At 39.1% G+C, this 21,539-nt stretch overlaps 2 protein-coding genes across 5 annotated transcripts in view; both read left to right on the forward strand.

Annotated features, from left to right (window-relative positions):
• Positions 1-3,343: 3,343 nt before the first annotated feature.
• Positions 3,344-12,166, forward strand: si:ch211-12e13.12 (paralemmin-2). The gene is made up of 2 exons (XM_038273658.1): positions 3,344-3,500; positions 11,418-12,166. Exon 2 carries the CDS (start codon positions 11,522-11,524, stop codon positions 12,089-12,091), a length of 570 nt encoding a protein of 189 aa, XP_038129586.1. The 5' UTR covers positions 3,344-3,500; positions 11,418-11,521; the 3' UTR covers positions 12,092-12,166.
• A 4,785-nt stretch (positions 12,167-16,951) lies between these two features.
• susd1 (sushi domain containing 1) overlaps positions 16,952-21,539 on the forward strand; it is a 28,746-nt gene continuing 24,158 nt past the window's right edge. The window contains exons 1-5 of one of the 4 annotated variants that reach the window (XM_038273648.1): positions 16,952-17,342; positions 17,481-17,624; positions 19,906-20,061; positions 20,160-20,312; positions 20,855-21,034. In XM_038273648.1, the coding sequence (XP_038129576.1) occupies positions 17,282-17,342; positions 17,481-17,624; positions 19,906-20,061; positions 20,160-20,312; positions 20,855-21,034 (694 nt within the window). In that variant the 5' untranslated portion in view covers positions 16,952-17,281. The remainder of the gene's footprint in view (positions 17,343-17,480; positions 17,625-19,905; positions 20,062-20,159; positions 20,313-20,854; positions 21,035-21,539) is intronic. The other 3 variants (XM_038273647.1, XM_038273649.1, XM_038273650.1) reach the window with 3 other exon arrangements.

The raw sequence follows: 21,539 nt of genomic DNA on the forward strand, positions 1-21,539 counted from the left end.
TTTAGTGACATTCTGTAGAATAAAGGGCTGGTGGAAGTAAACATATTAAAAAAACACTTGGTTCAGGAAATCTCTCACTAACTTCAGTCATCATCAAATATTTTCGACATATTTACAAAAATCAGTTGATGTAATTAGGGAATTTTATTTTCCTGTGGCAAAGTGTCTGAGTTTCATGTTGCCAGTCAGACTGGGCTTCTGTTGAGTGCTGGACATTTTGTAGACCTATTGTAGACTTTGTGGGTACCATGTCTACACGCTGACCTTATTAGATTAAAACAAACATCATTCCTGCACTTCTCAATATTTCATCACTTCTTTATTCAGTATTCAGCTTCATGGCTCTGAGAGTCTGCCTTCTTGGATTATTCATATGAAAACCTTAGTGCTTGGCACTGAGAGGAGTGGCTCATGCATCGCTGCACTGCTAAAATATTTTAGTTAAAACAAAGGCTTTGTTCCCAGCAGAAAGAGAAGGAATTGTCTCTATTTGGGCTGAAACAACAAAAGAAACTGGGAGGTCAGTCACAATGCCTCCTGCTGAATACATTATTTTTAACTGATGTTTGAAAGTGCAACTGGGTTTCATACAGATGGTTTACAGAGTGCGGGTGTTTTTAAATGTGTTTTTCAATCCAAATGCACACAGACAAGCATGCCCCCAGGCAGAAATGCAAAAGCACTGTCACTGAATGACTTGAGAGTAAAAGAAAAAAAAAAGACTTCTTATCACTGAAGTTGGAGCACATTGTAATCAAGTAGCTATTGTGAGCTAAACAGCAAGTACAAGCAGTAAGAAAAGAGAACCATTGATTCTAGCTTTCTCCTGACCGCCTTCAGATCAACAGCAAAAAGCTCTCTGTGTCTATGTCAACACATTGCCCTGTACCACATGTGTTTTATTTATTTCTGTTTATCTTTAGTTTTGGAAAAGCGAAAATAAAATACATTTGTTTTTTATGCTTTGTATCTCAATCTTTATTTAAGATTAACAACCTTTTGAAGTATCAAAAAACCGCTGCTGCACATGAAAGGAAAACAAGGACTTGCATGAAAGCATGACCGCAGTACCCCAGGAGTAGGGAGTCATATAAATCTGTATCAGATGTGAAGCATGCATTCTTGGTTGAGTGAAAATAAAATAAAAACCAAACAAACCATGAAATACCGACCTTCTGTGATATGTTTTATTGTGTGTGGTTTGTTGTATTCAGCTGTTGTTTAGAGCATATGGCCTCTCAATACGTTACTGACCGCCTCTTGATTTACTCTCCGGCACGTGCTTTGAGGTCTGGGAGCCACCCTCAGGAAATTGAGCCTAAGATGAGGATTAAAACTGGCCGGGACAAAGCCTTTTCCCATACTTTGGTATACTCTGCCCCTCCATATACGAACAGCCTCCACAACGGAGTGTTTTCAGTCTTCTCTTAAGACCCACTTTTACTCTTTGGCTTTTGAAACAGCATAATCTCTTTCTTTTTTCAGACATCCTGGCGGCAAGTCTAATAACCAAACACAAACACACGCACACACATGAAACCTATTCAAAGACTTGTGTAAATCATTACATCTGATATTACCATCAATCTAGATTATGTGACCCAGGAGAAGAAAAAATGCCTAATTTACAGAAGCACCAACTGTTGTCTTTGCACATCCTGGAACACTTAAGATATTTAAAACATCCAAAAGCTACCAGAAAGCTAAACATAAAGACTTTCAACACTACAGTTCTATGTACAGTAGCGCATAGGATTATACCATCTAATTAAAGACCCGATTCAGTGGTGCTTCAGATGTTTGTAAAGTGAGCTTCTCAGGAGGACAACCGTGGCAGCCAATCATACAAGAGAAGACGGAGGGCCAATCAGGAGCTTAGCGGGACCCCAAACTCAGGGAAGAGGGGTGGAGTTTGAGCTGCAGTTTTTCACTTGGTGATAGTGCTCAACGTTTGTCATGTACTGTAGCATAATATTGTTTTTGGACAGGAGTCCAGAAATGCAGGAGTCCAAAATGGACTTTTTGAAAAAGTGCAAAAGTATTTGGTTTGTGGACTTTTGCTTCTGTTGCCTTTTGGATAATTAAAGCAGCTGAAACCTTTAGATCATCTGCTGGAGCTAAACATGAAATAGGTCTCTGACTATTTTTTATAAATAAAATAACATGGCTTTTCTTGCTGAGTGTTGTTTTATTTTATTTTACTTTTTTTAGCACAAACTCTGTTTTTTGTTTTAGTCTCTGTCCAGGAAGTCTCTGCAACCACAACAGCGCCGGCGAATCTTGTAGGTGGGTTGCTCACCTGCCCTGGAGCAAAAAGAATAAAGGTGGGCAAGGCTACACTTGACGGTTGGACTCCACCGGCCTTTGTCACCGATTCTGTTCATAACTTTTACGGACAGAATTTCTGATTGATAGGAAAATTGGTGCGGTGTCTGCTGTGAAGTGTGTGCTGCACCGGTCTGTTGTGGTGAAAAGGGAGCTTCAACAAAAGGCAAAGCTCTTAATATACAGGTCGATATAAGTTTCTACCCTTGTTATGTTCCAGAACCAGATCCTGAATACAAGCGGTCAAAGTGAGTTTTCTCTGTAGTGTGTCTGGGCTCTCTCTTAGAGATCGGGAGAGAGGGGCGGACTCAGATTAGTCCTTCTTCTCCACGTCGAGAGGTGGCTTGGGTATCTACTCAGGATGCCTCCTGAATGTCTCCCTGGTGAGTTGTTCCAGGAAATCCAGGACACGCTAGAGAAACTATGTTTCTCGGCTGGAGCTGATGGATGGATGGATGGATGGATGGATGGATGGATGGATGGATGGATAAAACAAAAAAAGAAATTGAAGTTAGGTGGAAATAGAGATGGAAAGACTATAAGGTGTTTCGGTTTGAAGTTTCTATAGGGATATATTGCATCATTGCAGCGAAGCATGGAGACAATCAGCATGTTGGGTTACTGTCAAATCCTCCAGGAAATTGCAAAGAGCATTCCTAAAGCTGTGCACAAGAGGGAAGCTCCAATACCTTCTGATAGATGGCCGTGTTTACTATGTACACTAAATAAAAGACAGCAGACGACATTACTTCAAAACTATCAACTTCAAGCCATATATATCTCTCTGTAGTAAATCTGTCAGTCTATTTTTAATGTGTCTATATATGACCAAATTACTGCAGAAGCCTGTATGTAAAAATATATATATATATCTACCTTACATCTTACAGTAACATCTTTATACTCCAACTGATACAGAAAAAGATTACACATTTGTAACCAATCCTGTTTATGAATATGATTGAAGGGCGTGGTTTGTTCTCCGAGTGCCTCTCTGCAAGCTGGAGCAGTTGTAGTTCTTAAAAGGAGGGCTTGGCTTTTGTGACGAGTCTTTGTTTCCAGGATCTTTGTCTAAGAAAATGTTTGAAGTCTGCTGAGAGGAAGGTCAGAAAGAAGCTCACAGCCCGGCTAGGATCATCCCTGACCACAGAAGGGTTCGGCTCTGAAAGCGTCAGGTAAAAGACATTTTTAAAGTGGCTTTTGTCATCATGCTTAACCTGAATCTGCTTCAGTGCTGTGATGTGCATGTTTGATAGATCAGTCTGGAAGTTACATTTGCACAATGCAGAGAAACTAATTTATCCTCATTCCCAAAACAAAACTGTTTCATACCATTGAAAAATAAAGCAGCAATACTAACCAGGCATTTAAAATTCTTTTAATCATTTATCAGTTTTTTTTACTCCACAGCCTGTCTAACCTCAGTTGGCTGGTGTTTACATGCATATTATTCACTCATAGAGTCCCGATTCTGTCATGCATATGAATCAGTCAAGTGTAACGGCGTCATTTTGTCCAGTTGTTGTGCAAAATGCAATACATGTGCATCATAAAGCAAGAGCATAGAAACATGTCTTATCATGAATTTATAAGAATTTAGTATATTTGTTTAGTGGGTTGGCATTTATGTTTTTTAGTTCATTATTCAGATAAAGCCACAGGTTCCATAATTATTGGTACCTATACTCTTAAACTTAGCTAAAGCTTTTTAATTACATTTTATTTGTCTACATTAGCCTGATTACAGTATCTATGAAGATTTGATTTATAATCCATGTTTTGCCTCCCAATACATAAAACAATTGTTTATCTTACCTTCAGTCCCACCGAGCAGTTTTATTTTAAAGTGTAACAAATAATATAGCAATCAATCCAATTGTTGCAAAGACACAGTAACAACTGTCTAACTTTATCAATATTCTAACTGGTTTATGGAAGTGATGCCAGAAAAAGTTTTCTGTCCTATCATAAATATGAACACAACGAGTTTGTCCAACTCTATATTTACTTTACTCCTACTATGTGCTTTGATCAGATGATAGGTCTAAAAACATCTCATGCCCGCTGCGAGTCTGTTTTTGCCTGGTGTCATCAAATACTTGAAGATTTCACTTAAAATGCCTATTTGTCTCTGCCAATGCACTGGAAATGGGTCATTAGTGGTCCTTTTTAGTAGTAGAAGGATAAAACAAATAAGGCCATTAACACAGAAACAGTCTGACTTTTTTCAATTCTACAAAGAGGAAAGGATGAATGCCTCTTTCTTTCAAAGCCTCACCCTACTGGAACCTCCATGTTATTGCAAAGGAATAACGTCATGTACTAACTGGAGTACCTGTAATCATGGCAGTGATAATATTGTTGAAATATTTCCATTTTATTTCCATTTTCTCACACTTAGTCCTTGTAAGGGTCGTGACGGGGCCTGTGCCTAACACGGCATTCTATGGGCAAGAGGCAGAGTGCACCCTGGACAAGTCCCAAGTCTGTTGCAGGGTAACACAGAGACACGCTCACCCTCACACCTAAGGTGGATTTAGAGAAGCCAATTAACCTAACATTCATGTTTTGGGACCGTGGTAGTAAGCCAGAGTACCCAGAGAAAACCTGCTCATGCACAGGGAGAAAATGCAAACTCCACGTTGAAAGACCCCATGCCAGGAATCACACCCAGAACCTTCTTGCTGCAAGGCAACATTGCTACCCACTTGCCATAAACAAAGTCATGGGTTGGACTCTTTTAAATGTTGGGTGTGAGATTTGACAGCTGTTATGAAAGATTCATATCATTACTAGGAGGCTAACGAATAACCAGCATCTGTGGGTCTCACTATGTCCTCTACACCCAAACCCATCCTTTTCAGATTGCAGCTTTTTCACTTCAGGTGGGCTGTTTCTACAAAAGGAAATAGAGACGTTCTTTCTAAAAAGATTAAACAATCAGTCTCCTTTGTGTAGAGAACAAATCAGCTGTATCTGTCTTCAAAAAGCTAATCCTCTGGGAGGGAAAGTTATTTTCTGCTTCTTACAGGAATGTAGGCGTTTTATTTAAAGAGTCTTGTCCAAAGTGACAGCTGTCTGGTTTATGAAAAAGATCCACTGCACTTACTATTATGACTTCCAGTTACTGTGCCAGTGATATATATTAATAGTGGTGAAAAGAGCTGACTTGTGCAGAGAATGAACTACTGTAAATAGAATATATCAGAAAGAAATAATCTGTCCAAGACTATCTGCAGTACTAACTTATAATTGGCACAGCAGTTACAGACCTAAATGATCCAGTAGTTCTGGGTAAAAATATGGTGTGGAATTAAATGTTTGCTTCGTCATTGTTTCAGATTTATCACTCTTAAACCCACTTTGATAAAAATGCATGATAGGCTGGTGGTTAAAGAAAGGTGTGTTGTCATGGTTGAGTGGAGGTTTTTGAGGACCAAAATGCAGAGATGAGGAGGCGAGGTGAGTTTTGTTGATTTGATCAGGGAGCAAAGGAGAGTAATTCAAGTATTCAACACAGCTAGAAAACAACTACAAAGACACCAAATTACAAAAAAATAAATGAAAATAAACCAAAACAGAGGGCAGAACCCTGACAGTACCTCCTTTCAAGGGCAGATACCAGATGCCTAAAAGTCCAAACGCAAACCTAAAGTCCTAAAAACACAAAACAATCCACCCTGGCTGGGCGGACAGGAGCCCTTGAAGGAGGGGAAGAACTTAACCGAAATCAGTATCCAATAAACAAAAAATAACCCAACCAGGCTGGGCAACGGTGAGGCAGAGACTCTGGTTGCCGAAGGCTAAGCAGAATCCCAGGAGATGGGCTGTGAGGCCAGAGGTGAGGCAGAATCCGTGAAGGCTGGCTGTGAGGCCGGATGCCAGGCAGAGTCTCTGCGGGTTAGAGCCTTGGGAGCCTTGGGGAGCCTTTGGGAACATCGACTTAGGCACAGAGCCTTGGGGACCGCGAAATGTAGCACAGGTGCCTATGAATTTACGGTGCAGCTTGGGACCCATGAAGAGGCGGTGCAGTGCCCGCTGAGGAGCCTCAGAGGTGAGGAGCGCCCGCTGAGGAGCCTTGGAGCAAGGAGCTCCCTCTGAGGGGCCTTGGAGCTTTCACAGCCTTGGAGCTCTGTTCTACAACAAGATCCATGATTGGGTTCATGGGTGTCTGAATGGCAGAGAGCGTGCTCAGGGGTCTCTGGACCCTGACGTGTATTTGTGGTAATGTGGCCTTTTTGTTTAGTTGCATGTATTCTAATTTTTTGATTTTCTTTATTTTTGAACTTGTTTGCTTGTTTTCAATTTTGTGTATTGCATGTTTTTGTTTGGATTTTGTTTGGAGGCCACATTGCCACTCACACCTGGACACGCCCACAGCAACGGCACAGGTGTTCCCAATCAACCAAGCAGCGTGCCGACTGGGACGCTGATTTAAAAAGGGCTGCTGGTTGGTTGGGGAGAGACACACCTGACATGGGAAGGTTTGGTTGGGGAAGGCCGATCATGGAGGGAGCCGGACGGAGCGGGTGAAAGAGTGAAGCAGCGGGAGAGGTTTGGGGACTGACGGCAGGAGGCCCGCTGGAGCGAGGTGCAGAGACGCGCACCGGAGAGACGCGCACCGGTGCGAGGAGAGAGAGACGCGCACCGGAGAGAGAGACGCGCACCGGAGAGACGCGCACCGGAGAGAGAGACGCGCACCGGAGAGGAGCGCGCCGGAGAGACGCGCACCGGAGCGAGCGAGGTGCAGGGACACGCACCGGAGCGAGGTGCAAGGACGCACGCCGGAGAGACGCGCACCGGAGCGGGGTGCAGAGAGGCCCGTCATGGAGCAAGGCGCAGAGGCACGCTGGCGAGAGGCGCGTGTTGGAGGAGACCTCGCAGGCCAGCTACGCTGGAGAGGCCCACACGCGCAGCGTACCGGAACTAGGATCCAGCGCTGGGGTGGACGGTGCCCTCCATTATACCCGCCAAGAGTGCGTCTTTTAACAGACTTGCCCATTGACTCTGCTGCTCTCCACCATCTGGATTTTTATCTTTCTTTTAATCTTTCCCTTTTAACTTATCTTTTTATCTCTTTTTTTATTGGATTTTAATCCATTAAACTTTTTAAAGCCCTGCTCACAATCGCCGCAGTCTGTTTGGTTTTTATGGTTTGTTTTTAAGATGATCGCACCTCTCGGGTGCCACATATTCATATAAAGAGATTTGACTTGTTTAGCATAGTCCACATTTCAGTTTAGAATAGTTAAGTTTATAGATGAATTCATGTTCATTGGGATGATCCGACTGCCCCTTTGTATAATAGAGTGAATTATTGGCTGATTATGAGTTTGGCAAATTAGACCTCCATGCTCCAATTCCTTCACCTTTCATGGAATCAACAGTAAAGGCACTATTGTAGGTAGGAAAGGAGCTCCAGACTGCTTTGCTGAACCTGACAGACTTAAAATTCAAACAGACTCACCAAAATTAGACAAAAAAATTTGAAAAATGTTGTCAGGTCTGGTGAGTCTTGAGTTCCGCTGCAAAATTCAGATGGTAGGGTCATCAGCATCATGAGAGCATGGATCCATCTTGCTTTGTACCAATGGTTCAGGCTGCTAGTGGCGTAATGCTGTGGGGGCATATTTTGTGGAAACAATTTTGGCTCTGTACTACCAATTAGTTCCAACACCACAGCTTACTTTGAGTATTGTTGCAGCAGGATAGTGAAGTCATGACCAAGAATATTGCATGTCTTAGACATGACCTTTCACCGACTTACAAAGCAGAACAATACCCAGAAGACTCACCCCTCACCTGACCCACACTTCAATGAGGCATGTGACCGAAACCATCTGACAAGAGTCAACGACCCTTCAAAACGCCCTAACGATCATTAAAAGAAAAGTCCGGTCACCAAGGAATTAGGAGTGGATCATTATCTATACCTAAAACTAATACGTTTGCAGTGATTTAATAATTTTTGGCTTTAATCAATAATAAAATAAAAACAATGATTTTTGTTGTGATCACTGAGCCCGGGACCGGCAAAATCAATGGGAACTACAAGACACATCTGCAATGAACTACAACTGTTTTAGATTTCGAGAGGACTTCACTATTGAAATGAGAGCTATAGCATTGTTAGTTTATATAGCTATAAATTGACAATACCCACGAGCATAGCAGTCGGATGTTGTAATACATCGGGTAAAAGGGGGAAAAAAATGTGTTAAGTCACCTTTCTGATTCATGATCCTCCAGTGACAGGTTCGTCATTGGATTACCAACTTGAAGATTGAGGATTTGCCATCGAACTTCTGGCCAGAGAAAAAACATGTGATACATAGCCAACATTTTGAAAAAGAATGTTTTCAAGATGACTTGGATAATAGCACATTGTGACAGACACCAGATACAGCATTGGGACTTGATCAACAGCTGATACCACACCGTGATGTCACAAACTGGTAGGTAGCAGTAGTGCTCTTTGACAAACATGGATGTCTCCGGTAAAGCACATTCAAATGAAATTACTCTTAATTAAAAACACTTATCATTTAATGAGCAGTATGCAAAAATTTCCGGATTTTTTCTTTAACACCCCCAGGTCACCTCCATGGCCAATCCAGTGGGAGGGATCAGAGCCACCTTTTGTTCCCGCTAATTCTTATTAATCTCACCACTAGTTAGAAATGAAGAAGCCTCTTAGATGAGAGGTAAAACATCTTCCAGGAAACTTCACATTCAGTTGCCCAGATTAAAATTTTAAACTTGACTATGACCTGGATGACAAAGAATTTTCACAGATATAACTGACTTTGATATTGAAAGTGAGTTTCCTAGTTTAAAAATGGCGTTCAAATATGTCTGTGATTCTGAGTCTGTTCATTGTTGAATCAGGTCTAAAGCAGAATATGGTCTGAGGTGGACTTCCATTTGAAACATAGCACTGATACAACATTGTGATGATTTGATGTGATTATCTGCAAACTGTAATACTGTACATGAAACAAACAGCAGAAATTATGTTACAGCATTAAAATATTACTGTGACCATATACGGGATGATTTTTTTAAAAAGATTATTTTATAAGCTCTAGTGGCCTTTTTTTAAAAATCATTTTGAAAGTAAGCAGACAGGAAATGGGATTAGAGAGAGGGGGAAGACATGCAGTAAAGGTCACCAGGCCGTCACCACCACATCCAAAGTGAACAGTCTTGTACTGTATTTTCACATCAAATTAACCTTTTAGTTACGACTGAGTATTAGGGCCAGGCTAGAGATTTTTTTGTCTTCTATTTCAAGAATAAATTCGTAACATTACGAGAATAAAGTCGTAATATTAGGAGAATGAAGTCATCATACAACAACCTATTTCAGGAAGAAAGCTTCAGCTCAGACCACCATATGATGTACGAACAGCACCACCAAACATCAACCTGAGTCCACTTTGACATTCTGCCCAATTTGATGCTGGTGTGCTAAAAGATTTCCTTATTTGTGAAACCAGAGCTAAAGTATAACTTCACATAATCCGCAACATTCCTCATTTTAGGGAAGAAAGTGCTTCTTGTAAGAGTAATATAAGAATAAAATACAACCGGTTTCATGTAATTTTAGGACTTTATTCTCTTAATATTACGACTTTATTCTTGTAATTTTATGACTATTCTTGTTGTGACTTTTTTCTCGTAATATTATGACTTTATTCTCGTAATTTTATGACTTTGTTCTCGTAATTTTACGTCTTTATTCATGTAATTTTACAACTTTATTCTTGTAATGTTACGACTTTATTCTAGTAATTTTATGACTTTATTCTTGTAATGTTACAACTTTATTCTAGTAATTTTAGGACTATTCTCGTTGCAACTTTATTCTGGTAATTTTCTGACTTTCTGTCTCATAATATTACAACTTTATTCTCGAAATAGAAGGGAAAAAAATCTGTAGCCTGGCCCTAATACTCCGTCGTATTTAGTAAATTCTTGGAGAAGACTGAAATTTAAACTCTGCCTCAGAGTGGCAGCAGCAACAGTGGAAGCAGCAACCAGTGTTGAACCTTGGTCTCTTGCAGTTAAAAAGGTCAGCTCTTCCTTCCCTCTGTAATCATATGCTTTGACAGGATGGCTGTAAATTCCATTTCACAGGTTTTCTAGTGTATAAAAAAAGGAGGATTGTAGACTTCCACCAGTCTGGCATATTATTGTCTTCAATACCCTAAAGTTCCACATTTATCTGTTGTATCAGTAAGTATAAACAGCCTGGGAGATGGCCAGACATGTTCCCTTTACAAAAGAGAGGTTTTCCAACATCACAAACAAAAATGTACCTATAGGACCCTGCTCTTATTTTACATGATTGTACAGTTTTAATACTCTATCCACCACGAAAAGTGTATGATCTTTGACTGTATGATCTGGTTGAACTGTAAAATGCCTTGAGATGATATGTGTTGTGAATTGGCACTATATAAATAAAGTGAATTGGGTGGAAAAACTGTGTTTTAAGAGTAACGAAAAGCATTACTTTAGAATGGCAGACAAAAAGCCTGATGTCAGTTTTTCAGAAAATGTTCACACCTAAAAAGTTGTGTGTGACCAAGGAGGACCCACATCCTCACTAATCATAGTTCTGCCAGGAGGTTTTGGAACAGATCCCTGCTCAATACTTGCATAAACTTGCCTTGTTAAAGGATGCTGCAGTAAAAAGCAACAGCAAATGTCTAATGTGTATTGCTGTCATCATAGAGACTTGTTTTTTCTTTATGTCAAAGGTTGTCAAACCGATGGTCCACCTGTTCATGGATGATAGATGGTGTAAAAATGGAGCTTAATTAGGAGACCCCGTCCTAAAGCAGATAATTTGAACTTTGAGGAGCCAAATCTCTTCCTAACCTCTGTGCATTATGTTAAAGGTGTCTTAATGAACATTAAAGGTGATTTATTGCAGGTCTTCTCATGCTCCCAACTTGTTCTGTATGTAGCTTCTTTGTCAGAACTATCCTAATATCCAAAGGCCTTTTTTTAAATCAATTGGATGTATCAAAGACCTCACTTATTAGCTTTTATAAATTACTCTCTGTTTTTGTGTTTTGTTTTAGGTTAACCAGGTAAAATAAAAGAAGCTAGTGGACATCACTACCAGCACCTCCCTCTCTCCTCCACCAGGGATCAGCATTGTGTTAATCTGACGTGACTGCAACAAATGGGTTTTAAAATGTACCCCAAGAATGCCCATGCTATGGAGAACAATCCTCACACACGAAGCCGTGATGAGTCAACATTCAAGATTTCATCTGCTCCAGATCTCATTCCAAATACCGAAAAGGAGCTAAAACTGAGCACGAAAGAAGAAAGATTTTACAAAAACTCTGCACTGATCTTAGATTCAAGTAGTCAAGTGTACTCAGGGCTGGACGACAATTCAACAGAGCCACACGAGTCCCTGACAGATTCCTCCAATGTTACCTTTGTTGACAGCTACACTCTGGAGGAGTCTGTGGATAATCACAGTCTGAATGAAGTTGGGATGATTTACCTCAAGGATTTTGTGTTGATAGATGACGATGAAGATGGGGACATGTCGCTGAGAGAGAAAACAGTCACAGACTTCTCAGTCAGGGATGGGAAAGCTGCAGACCTAGTGTGTCGGAGGCTCCTGTCCACATCCACTGGCTTTGACTGCAAGGATGAATCTTCATTTCATGGTCCCACTTCACCTGAGGAGGTCGGGGCAGAGCACAAAAAGAACTGCTGTTTCTGCACCCTGCTGTGACTGTTGTAAAACCTAGACTAACTTCTTTATAGCCAGAACAATTGTTTTTAAAGTATTCATTCTTGCTGAACTGTTATAACTCTTAATAACTTTTAATATGGATTTCATTACTACTAATGGATTTAGCCTAGGTTTGATTGTATGTAACGGATAAGATATTATACATATACATCCAAACATACGTACCTGCACCAATGTTGTTGCTGATAATATATGGAGTTTCCCTAAATACAAAAACAAAGAATCTAGGTATTTCAATTGCAATTTATTTAATTGAATAGCAGTAAGTTATTTTGAAGTGGAGGTGCAATCTTGTTTGATTGATCTGCATTTATAATGGATGGTCTGAGACTTTTTTTGGTGGAGCCTCCTCTTACTGTAAAATTAGCTGTAAAGCCAGTTCTCTTTGCAAACAAGCTCAGTCAGATTGTAATAGGAGTCTTTGTGAACTTTACTTTTCAAGTTTTTTTTTTCAAAATCTTTAATTATTTAGATCTGGACTTCAAATTGACAATTCTATCGTAAGAAAAGGCTGTGATTCAAAATACCCAATTGTAGCCCTGACTAAAAGGTGTTCTTGAAGCTAAGCTTCCAGGCTCAAGATTTATACAGAGGTGTCACATAACTAAATATAAAGACTTAATTAATGCTGTAACTTCTATGGTATCTGTACTTTACCTACTTGAGTGTTTTAGTCTTTTTACTTTTACTACCTATATGTAAACACAAATCTCTACTTTTTATTCGCTACTTTCTCCAAACCAACTCATTACTTTTATACATATTGACAACAGGACATTACAGCTGCAAAAATACTGAAGGGAAATCTAGAGCCCAAAGAGAATCTGTTTATTTAGAGCCCAGCTTGTCTATAGAGAAACATCGAAAGCAACACGAATAATGACGGGTTGCATATGATAGATCAGTTTCTGAGACAGAAGACACTTCCCCCCCAATTCCGACTTTATTAAATGGTACATAATCATCATTTACATGTTGACTTTGATGAGGAGATGTTTGATTTCAGTTTGAACTAAATTTGCAACATTTATGATGTGAATACTAGAGCTTTAAAAGTGTTTCACTGCTCATGGGGGACCTCTATTCCATCCAATTTATATTCAATTCACAAAACATGACATCTCAAGGCGCTTTATAATTCAACCAGATCATACAGTCAAATTGACTCAAAGTTTTCTATCTAAGGAAAAGCAGTTGATTGCCTCGACTCACTGACTCGAAGGCAATCCCTCACACTAAGAATGCTTGTAGCAACAGTGGAAAAGAAAACCTCCCTTTTAACAGGAAGAAACCTCCAGCAGAACCAGACTTAGTGTGAGCAGCCATCTGCCGAGGCCGATTGGGTATTAGGAGACTGAAGCAGACATACAGTAAGAAGCAGAAATAAAAAAGACAGCGGTAAACCAGCTCCACAGGAAACCCCATCCAGGAAACACAAAGCCAGGCAGACGAGCTCCGAGACAACTTCCATGTCAGAGGATGAGGAGCGCACGTCTGGCCAGTCACAGCCAGAGAAACAGGAATACACTAAAAAACAGGACGATCTCGAACATCTATAAACAATGTTGTTGATGGCAGCAGCACAGCTGAAATTTCTCTCCAGGATGGAGTCACAGCCAAACAGGAACAGACCAGATGAAGCTACCATAAGAAAAAGCAGAGAGAGCATAGTTTTAGAGATTGAACTAACTAGAGACAGAATGAAGCAGAATGATGAAAAAGGGTCCCTATGTCCTCCAGCAGTCCAAGCTTATAGCAGCATAACTATAGATATAGCTCAGGATAACCTGAGCCACTCTAACTATAAGCTTTACCAAAGAGGAAAGTTTTAAGCCTAGCCTTAAAAGTAGACAGGGTGTCTGCCTCATTGACTAAAACTGGTAGTTGGTTCCACAGGAGAGGAGCCTGATAACTAAAAGATCTGCCTCCCATTCTATTTTTAGAAATTCTAGGAACAACTAGTAAACCTACAGATTGAGAGTGAAGTGCTCTGTAAGAAACATAAGGAACAATCAGATCTCTGATATAAGTAGCACCTTGGCCATTTAAGGCTTTATATGTGAGAAGGAGGATTTTAAATTCTGTTTTGGATTTAACAGGAAGCCAGAGAAGAGAAGCCAGGATAGGCGAGATATCCATCCATCCATTTTCTTTACACGCTTGTCCCAAGTGGGGTCGCGAGGGGTGCTGGTGCCTATCTCCAGCAGTCAATGGGCGAGAGGCGGGGTACACCCTGGACAGGTCGCCAGCTAGGCGAGATATAATCTCTCTTTTTAATTTTCACCAGAACTCTGGCTGCAGCATTTTAGATCAGCTGAAGGCTTTTAACTACAGTTTTACTTTGGACTTCCTGATAGTAAAGATTTAAAATAGTCCAGCCTTGAAGTAACAAATGCATGGACTAGTTTCTCAGCATCACCCCTGGACAGGATATTTCTAATTTTCTAATATTCCGCAGATGAAAGAAGGAAATTCTAGAAAGCTCTTTGATATGTGATTAAATGACAGGTCCTGATCAAAAATAACACCAACATTTCTTACTATTGCATCCTGTCTGAAGTATTAATTAGGAAAAAAAAACAGATATGGTGACCAAAAGAGGAAAATTAGCTTGTTTTCTTTGCAGAAAAGTATTTTTTAAGAATAGTTTTTAAGTTTAAAAGTTATTTTGTATGTTTTAAGGCAAAAACTTAATTTTACTGTTGTACTTATGTACAATGTAGATCTCAATCTGTAAATTTAATTTTACCAAAGTCTTTTCTCACACAGGTTTCTGTACTTTTAATTAGCAAAGAGTGAGGTTATTTATTACACATTTGTGTAAATTCATAAAACAAAACAAAAAAAATTCTCAGCATGATGCTGCCTTCATCATGCTTTATGGTGTTCACTGGGTGATGTGAAAGTGTTGATAACTTTTTAGATTTTTTTTAATGAAAAAATGAGAAACTATGCAATGTTCAAGTTTGTGCTGTGACCTAAAATCCCAATGATGTATAATGAGATTTGTGGTTACTTTTGCAAAAAATACTTTAGTGAATTATTCTAACATGTGGCCTATGAAGCAGTCCTGGACAACGCCATAGTCTAAACTCTCAGGTTTATATAGATTTATCCAGGCAGATATTTCAACACAAGTTTTCCTTCTTTGTAAAACCTTCATATGTATGAAAAATGTACTGCAACTAATACTGCTTGTTGGACAGTACTTGGGAGTGCTGGCTCAGTGGTTAGAGCAAGTGTGTCTAGGAAAGACCATGAGGGTCGCCGGTTCAAATTCAAGGCATCAAATTGGGTCTAAGCAAGATCCTCTATGGCAGAATGCTCAATGAACTCCCCATTGTAGGGAACAGATTTCTCCAAGGTGGGAAAAATTAATGAGACTGTTTTCTTTCCTTTACTCACCTCCCCTGCAGCCTTTCTTTTTTTTTGAGGAGACTTTTACTTACATTTTGAAGTTATGCACATTTGTAAGTGTTTTGCACTGAAATATAGGTTAGATGCCCAGAGTGTTAAATCCTGCAGAGTGTTGCATGCTGCATTAAATCAATTTCCATTCATAGAAATCATAAATCTAAGTTTAGTCAATCACCAAATGTACAGTATCTATTTTTTTCTAATCATTGTACACTTGACAAAACAAGATCTGATAAAAGAGAAAGAGTTAGTGAAAGCTACACATTTCATACATATCAGCATATGGTGCTAAAATAAATAAATCAAAATGAACAAAATCCCTTGTCTTTCCTTTTCATTTAATAAAAAAAAATAAAAAAAAACATCATACCAACTAAAATACCAACTTAAGAGGGAGACAAATGCCGGTTGTTTGCAGGTCGATCCATATTTAAAAAACCTTTGTTAGCGCGCTATTTTCAGTGGGAAAGAGGCTTAATAGGGTTTTTTTTTCTTTCAGCTGAAAAAGTACTCAGAGTGTTTGGATTTTTTTAAGTATGTTAGTCGGACATTATGGCAAAGACTGAATTCATTATAAGAGTTTCAATGCATCTTTCTGTTTTTTAGGTGTTTGATTCCAGTTTTCTTCTGCAAATGTGTGTCGTGAAGCCATGTGAAACAACATTTTAATCTGCACACTAAATACAAGTAAGCTCTGATTTTCTAATCAGAGCATAATGTGTTCCTTGCATAAAATCCCTTAGAAGGGATTAAATATAACATGATTTAAATATAATTATTGTTTACAAACTAAACTAAAGTAGATCTATGCATAGCTATTTTTACATGAATATTGTGTACAACCTGCTGACAGCATTAACTAACGAATTCTCAAATATGTATCACATTATATCTTCTGCGTTATCATTTGCTTAGATTGAGGTTCATAACCTGAACTGTGCACTTAGAGGTTTGGCAGAAACCCCCCCTTTAGAGGGAGGGATAGTGAAACTATTTACTGCTCTGAATGACAGCAAAACCCCAGTTAGGACCCTGCTGGGCTAAGATAGGAGTTTACCACACTTATCTCCCCCTCCCACAGCTCACCAGTTTATACTCCCCTCTGAATACTTGCACTGTAGAATGGTACAGAACGGATGTTGGTGTCAGTGACTGGCAAACACACACAAAAATAGTGTTATACTGAAGATGCTCTAGGTTTAAACAGAGTTAGGGTACTTATTTAATTAAAAGAGTAATGGTCTTTTAAAAGTTATACCAGATATGTCAGACGACAACAAAAGAGGACCAAATACATGATTTAAAAAAAAGAGTATTATGATTTTCATTTTACTTTAATAATTTTAAATTATATCTATAAAATGAGACATAAAACAGTTTAAATACCCAAACATCCCATAGACAAACTAAAAAAAGTTGACCCTATCTTTGGCTTTGATCAAAATCCAGAGAGTTTGTTAGGCCAAATATAGCCACTATCAGCTGCTGCAGGATGAGTGTGCAGTTCACCAGAGTGAGCCCGTGCCAGAGAGGGGGACTGATGAAGCCTTGACAGCAGCAGCTGCATGAAGGCCATTGAGAAAAGAAGTCATCCTCAGTATGACCTCAGTTCACCCACTCTCAGCAGTGTCTTATCAGCAGTTATCAAGTGAGCTCAGTGCCAAACCGGCACAAGAAGAGGAAGTGTAAAAATAAAGGAGGAAGGAGTGAGATGGAGTTGCATGAACAGAAGAGAGCTGCTGAAAGGCGAAGATGAATGAAAGAAACAGAAGGATGTTGATGATTAATGCTTTCCTGCTCCTCATCTTTTCAGGTGAGTAAACATATTTCCTGCATGCCATCTTTCAGGTTTGCTGATCAATAAGTGTCTTTAAATTTTTAAAATATCACTTTCTGGTGGAGATTGATGGGACAGATCTATGAAGCAGTGGTTGCACCTTCTATCTTTCAGCCATCCCACTATGGAGTCAAACGGTGCGCAATGTGTGTTCAACCTGCCACGTTAATGCCACATGTGAGGACAAGCCAGATGGCTCTGGTAAAGTCTGTAACTGCAAATACGGCTTTGTTGGAAATGGGATACACTTCTGTCAAGGTAAAAAGAAAACAGCAATAGTCATGTGAAATCAGATTAGGCCATTTCATCATAATCGGCTTTTTTCAAACAAGTTGAAGTTTCAGAGCCATACAAAATGTAAACATCTGATGACTATAACCCGACTGTACCACATGCTATTTGAATTTGTTTAAAATGTTAAAAAAAAGTAAATTTTATAAGATTAAGTTTTTCGAAAATTGTGCCTTATGGTTTTTTGTGGCAACAACAATTTGAATGTTTAGTTTTGCTCCAATCTGGTCAACATCAAAACATTTCTATGATCTAGTCATGTTCTGCTTATAATAGTAACATTTATTGTGTTTTATCCAGAGGTAAAAGTGACTAAAAACTCTGTTTTCCACAAAGTTTGAGCCTTTCTTTTAACCTAATGCCTATTATTAAAATGGATAAAATGGGCAGCTGCAAATTAAATACGGTGCCTTTCAGTGGAGTTTGTGCATCTATATTTTTCATTCTAAAATATTAAAACCATATTTATCATTGTATTTTTTTATTTTAAGTGATAGACCACCACAAAGTAAAAAGTAGTCTGTATTTAATTGATTTTTTCCTTCCACATCATGATGTTACTTAAGTAGTTACAGGTTACTTTTCTTTGCTTATAGCTTTTTTCAAAGGTAGTCAAAAATGTTAATGTTCTGATCTGACTACAGTATCTTCCTCCAAATGGTTGCTTTTTACCAACAGCTTTTTGCAAACCTCAGAGAATTTTTATAGATCTATTTGGACACTAACTGTTGTGTAGCTGCTGGACTGAATTCAAAGCAGATGGAACTAAGATGATCTCTGCAGCTTCTGCAATAATCAACATTGAGCCTATTGGCTTATTTTCTGAGAAATGCTCTACTTTTGTGTTCCTTTATCTGTTTAGGTGGATGGCCATGACTTTTTTATTTTGTTTTTTGTTTTTAGTTAACCATACTCACACAAGTTTGAACAGTTCTCTAAAAAATTATGGTGTGTTTTATAGATATGCACTCCTGTGTTGGCCTAAAATAAAAGATCCAAATAAGAAAAATTTGAAATGCATTGAGACTGGTGAACTGTCCAGGGTGTACCCTGCCTCTCACCCTTTGACAGCTGGAGACACCCCTCACTACCCCAGCAGGGATAAGGCTAGAATATAGGATTAGAGGCAATGGTTGCTGTTTCTTTAAAGATCGGTTTCCATGGATACGGTCCTCCCAGTTCTCTACTAAAGTCACTATCCCCCGTAATAACATCTGTTTAAATGGAGAACTCCAAGATTCCACTAAACAGTTTTTATTCGAAGCCCAGCTGAGAAATAGTTACCAAAATCAGCTCTGAGGCTCTTGCCATATAAAATTAACAAAGAGCTTTAAATTATGATGACATTAGACTTTTATGATCTTGGGTTACCTCCTCACGAAGAGGCGTCCACTTTCTCATAAAAGCCAGTAAAGCAAGGTGTTACCACACTTAGTATTATCTGAAGATTGTGTAATTATCAAGAGTCTAATCTAGGCGTTGCTGTGGCTTCTCCTCCAGCCTGATTACAGACATTTTGTTCTACTTCCAAACCCGGTTCTTGAGAAAAAGGATATATTTTTTGTTTTAGCTATTCTGTAATTTGAGGGAGAGGAAATAAAACATTAGAACTACCAGCTGCTGGTTTTATACCTAAAAGCATTTTAGCATGAGTAGGAAAAAAATATCTATGATAAATGGAGATGTAAAGACGTATATTACATTTAATAGCTATTTCAAACCTTTTCATGAATAATAAAGATTATATCTAACAAGCATAGGAAAAAAGAAGGTGATACCTGAGATGCCTGTAATGTTTGTGGTAGCAAAGTGACAGGTTTTGTTTTAGACACTTTGACTCGAAGACCAGAAACACCAGCTCAGTAATAGAATAGAATAGAATAGAACAGAAGAGAAGAGACCTGATGAAACCAGCTGATCATTATGCCCCTAATATTGTTGTTCTTTATAACAAGATTATATCAAAATAGGCAAAATAGTTGGTTGCGTTCAAAGCTGTACAAAAGCAGAGTGGAGCAAAACCTACACACAATACAAAAACAAATAAAGGCAAGGAACCACCTTTGCTGTTGCTCACTGAAATTTATAAAATAGCATATGGCTTTAAAAAGCACCACGTCCAAAGTTCTCACTCAGGAAGGTCTGAGAGAAAAAACACAGCAGATGACTCAAATAAAGGCAGCAGAATTTAAAGATATCTCTGCATCCAGGTTTGTTTTAGACATTGTTGTTTCTGCTGTTCTTCCAGATAAGGATGAGTGTCAGATAGGAGCCACTAAGATCTGTGGGCAGCACACAACATGTCACAACACATATGGTAGTTACTATTGTACCTGCCTGGCTGGCTACAGCCCATCCAACAACATGGCTGTCTTCATCCCAAATGATGGAACCCACTGCCAAGGTGAGTTTAGCCTTCACCTAGTGAGCTATTAAAATGTAGGTCTGAATAAGTGGAACAGATGGGTGTTTGTATAAATAATATTCTTTATGTCTCTGCAGATATTGATGAGTGCAGGATCACAGGGCTATGTGGAGAGGGAGGTTTATGCAGAAACCTTGAGGGCAGCTTTGATTGCAGCTGCCATGTTGGATACAGAGTCCACAACGGATCAGAGCCTTTTCAACCTCAGAGAGATGGAGCTTCCTGTAGAGGTTAAAAGTGTCTTTTCCCCATTAAGGGTGCTGATAAATGCATGTTTTATAATATACACCATCTTTCAGTGGTGTTCATATTTCCTTAAACCTTCTCACATCTGCAAACCATGAATTAATGGATTTAATATGACAGATCAACAAAACACAGTGCTTAACTGTGAGTTGGAGGAATAAGGAGAAAGGTTTTTTTGAATGTTGCAGCAATTAAAACCCTTCCACTTTACAGTTGTGACTTGCTTGATGTTAACCAATCCCCTAAATCATGATAATATATAATTATGTGTATTTTTCTTTATTTTCTTAAATACAGACGTATTGAACTGGGATTTGAGTCAAAGGTTCATATCATAATCCATGAAAATGTGAATTTGTAGGAAAATAGAAAATCCTTTAGTTTGTAGTGACAAAGTATAACAAGTTGAAGGGTCATGGATACATCTGCTAGGTGCTGTGCATCCTGTGTGTTTCCCACGAATTCTTTTATGTCTAGCATCAGTCTGAAAGCAGAAAATTAAAGCTGTTCCTTCTCCTGTCCTCAGTGGTTGACTGTGGTCAGCCTTCCTTAGTGGAGGACACAGTTCTCCTGTCTATCACAGGAACCAAATATGGCGACATGGCCTCATTTGGCTGTGATGAAGGCTTCGTGTGGCGGAGAGGAGACAACAGCTCTGTGTGTCGAGCAGATGGATCGTGGAGCGGGGCCACTCTAGTCTGTGAAGGTAAAATGTCTGTGATACTTTATGCCTTTATAACATTAAACCAAGCACAAAATGTCTAAAACAAACACAATTCATGTCAGTTTCAGTTCAACAGATTAACTCACCTTAAGAATGCACTTTTTTTTCACAGCAGAGAGCACCTGTCTTTATTTTTAATGTCGGTCAAATTTATTGGCTATAGGGTGGAGTGGAGATTAAAAGTGTTAAAATCCACAGTGAAAATTGCATTAATGTAACTTTTTGTCTGCTGAGTGTGAAATAATTTAAGGAACACATTTTCTTGAATGCAATAGGAACATGTTGCAGTGCGCTGTGTTGTTTTACCCAAGAGGCTGATGAAATAGTGCAGCTTTAAGAAGCTGAACCTGGTGCTATTTGAGACATTTTCTGATAAATCACTTATTGAAAATATACTATAAACGTTTATTAATATTACAATCAGTGAAGAAAAAGATAAGTCTCCCCTTAATCTGTCATGCTCACAATCAACCTGATACACTCTGGG

Source organism: Cyprinodon tularosa, unplaced genomic scaffold, assembly GCF_016077235.1.
Source record: "Cyprinodon tularosa strain WSP-4 unplaced genomic scaffold, ASM1607723v1 ctg880, whole genome shotgun sequence".
Taxonomy (NCBI): Eukaryota; Metazoa; Chordata; class Actinopteri; order Cyprinodontiformes; family Cyprinodontidae; genus Cyprinodon; species Cyprinodon tularosa.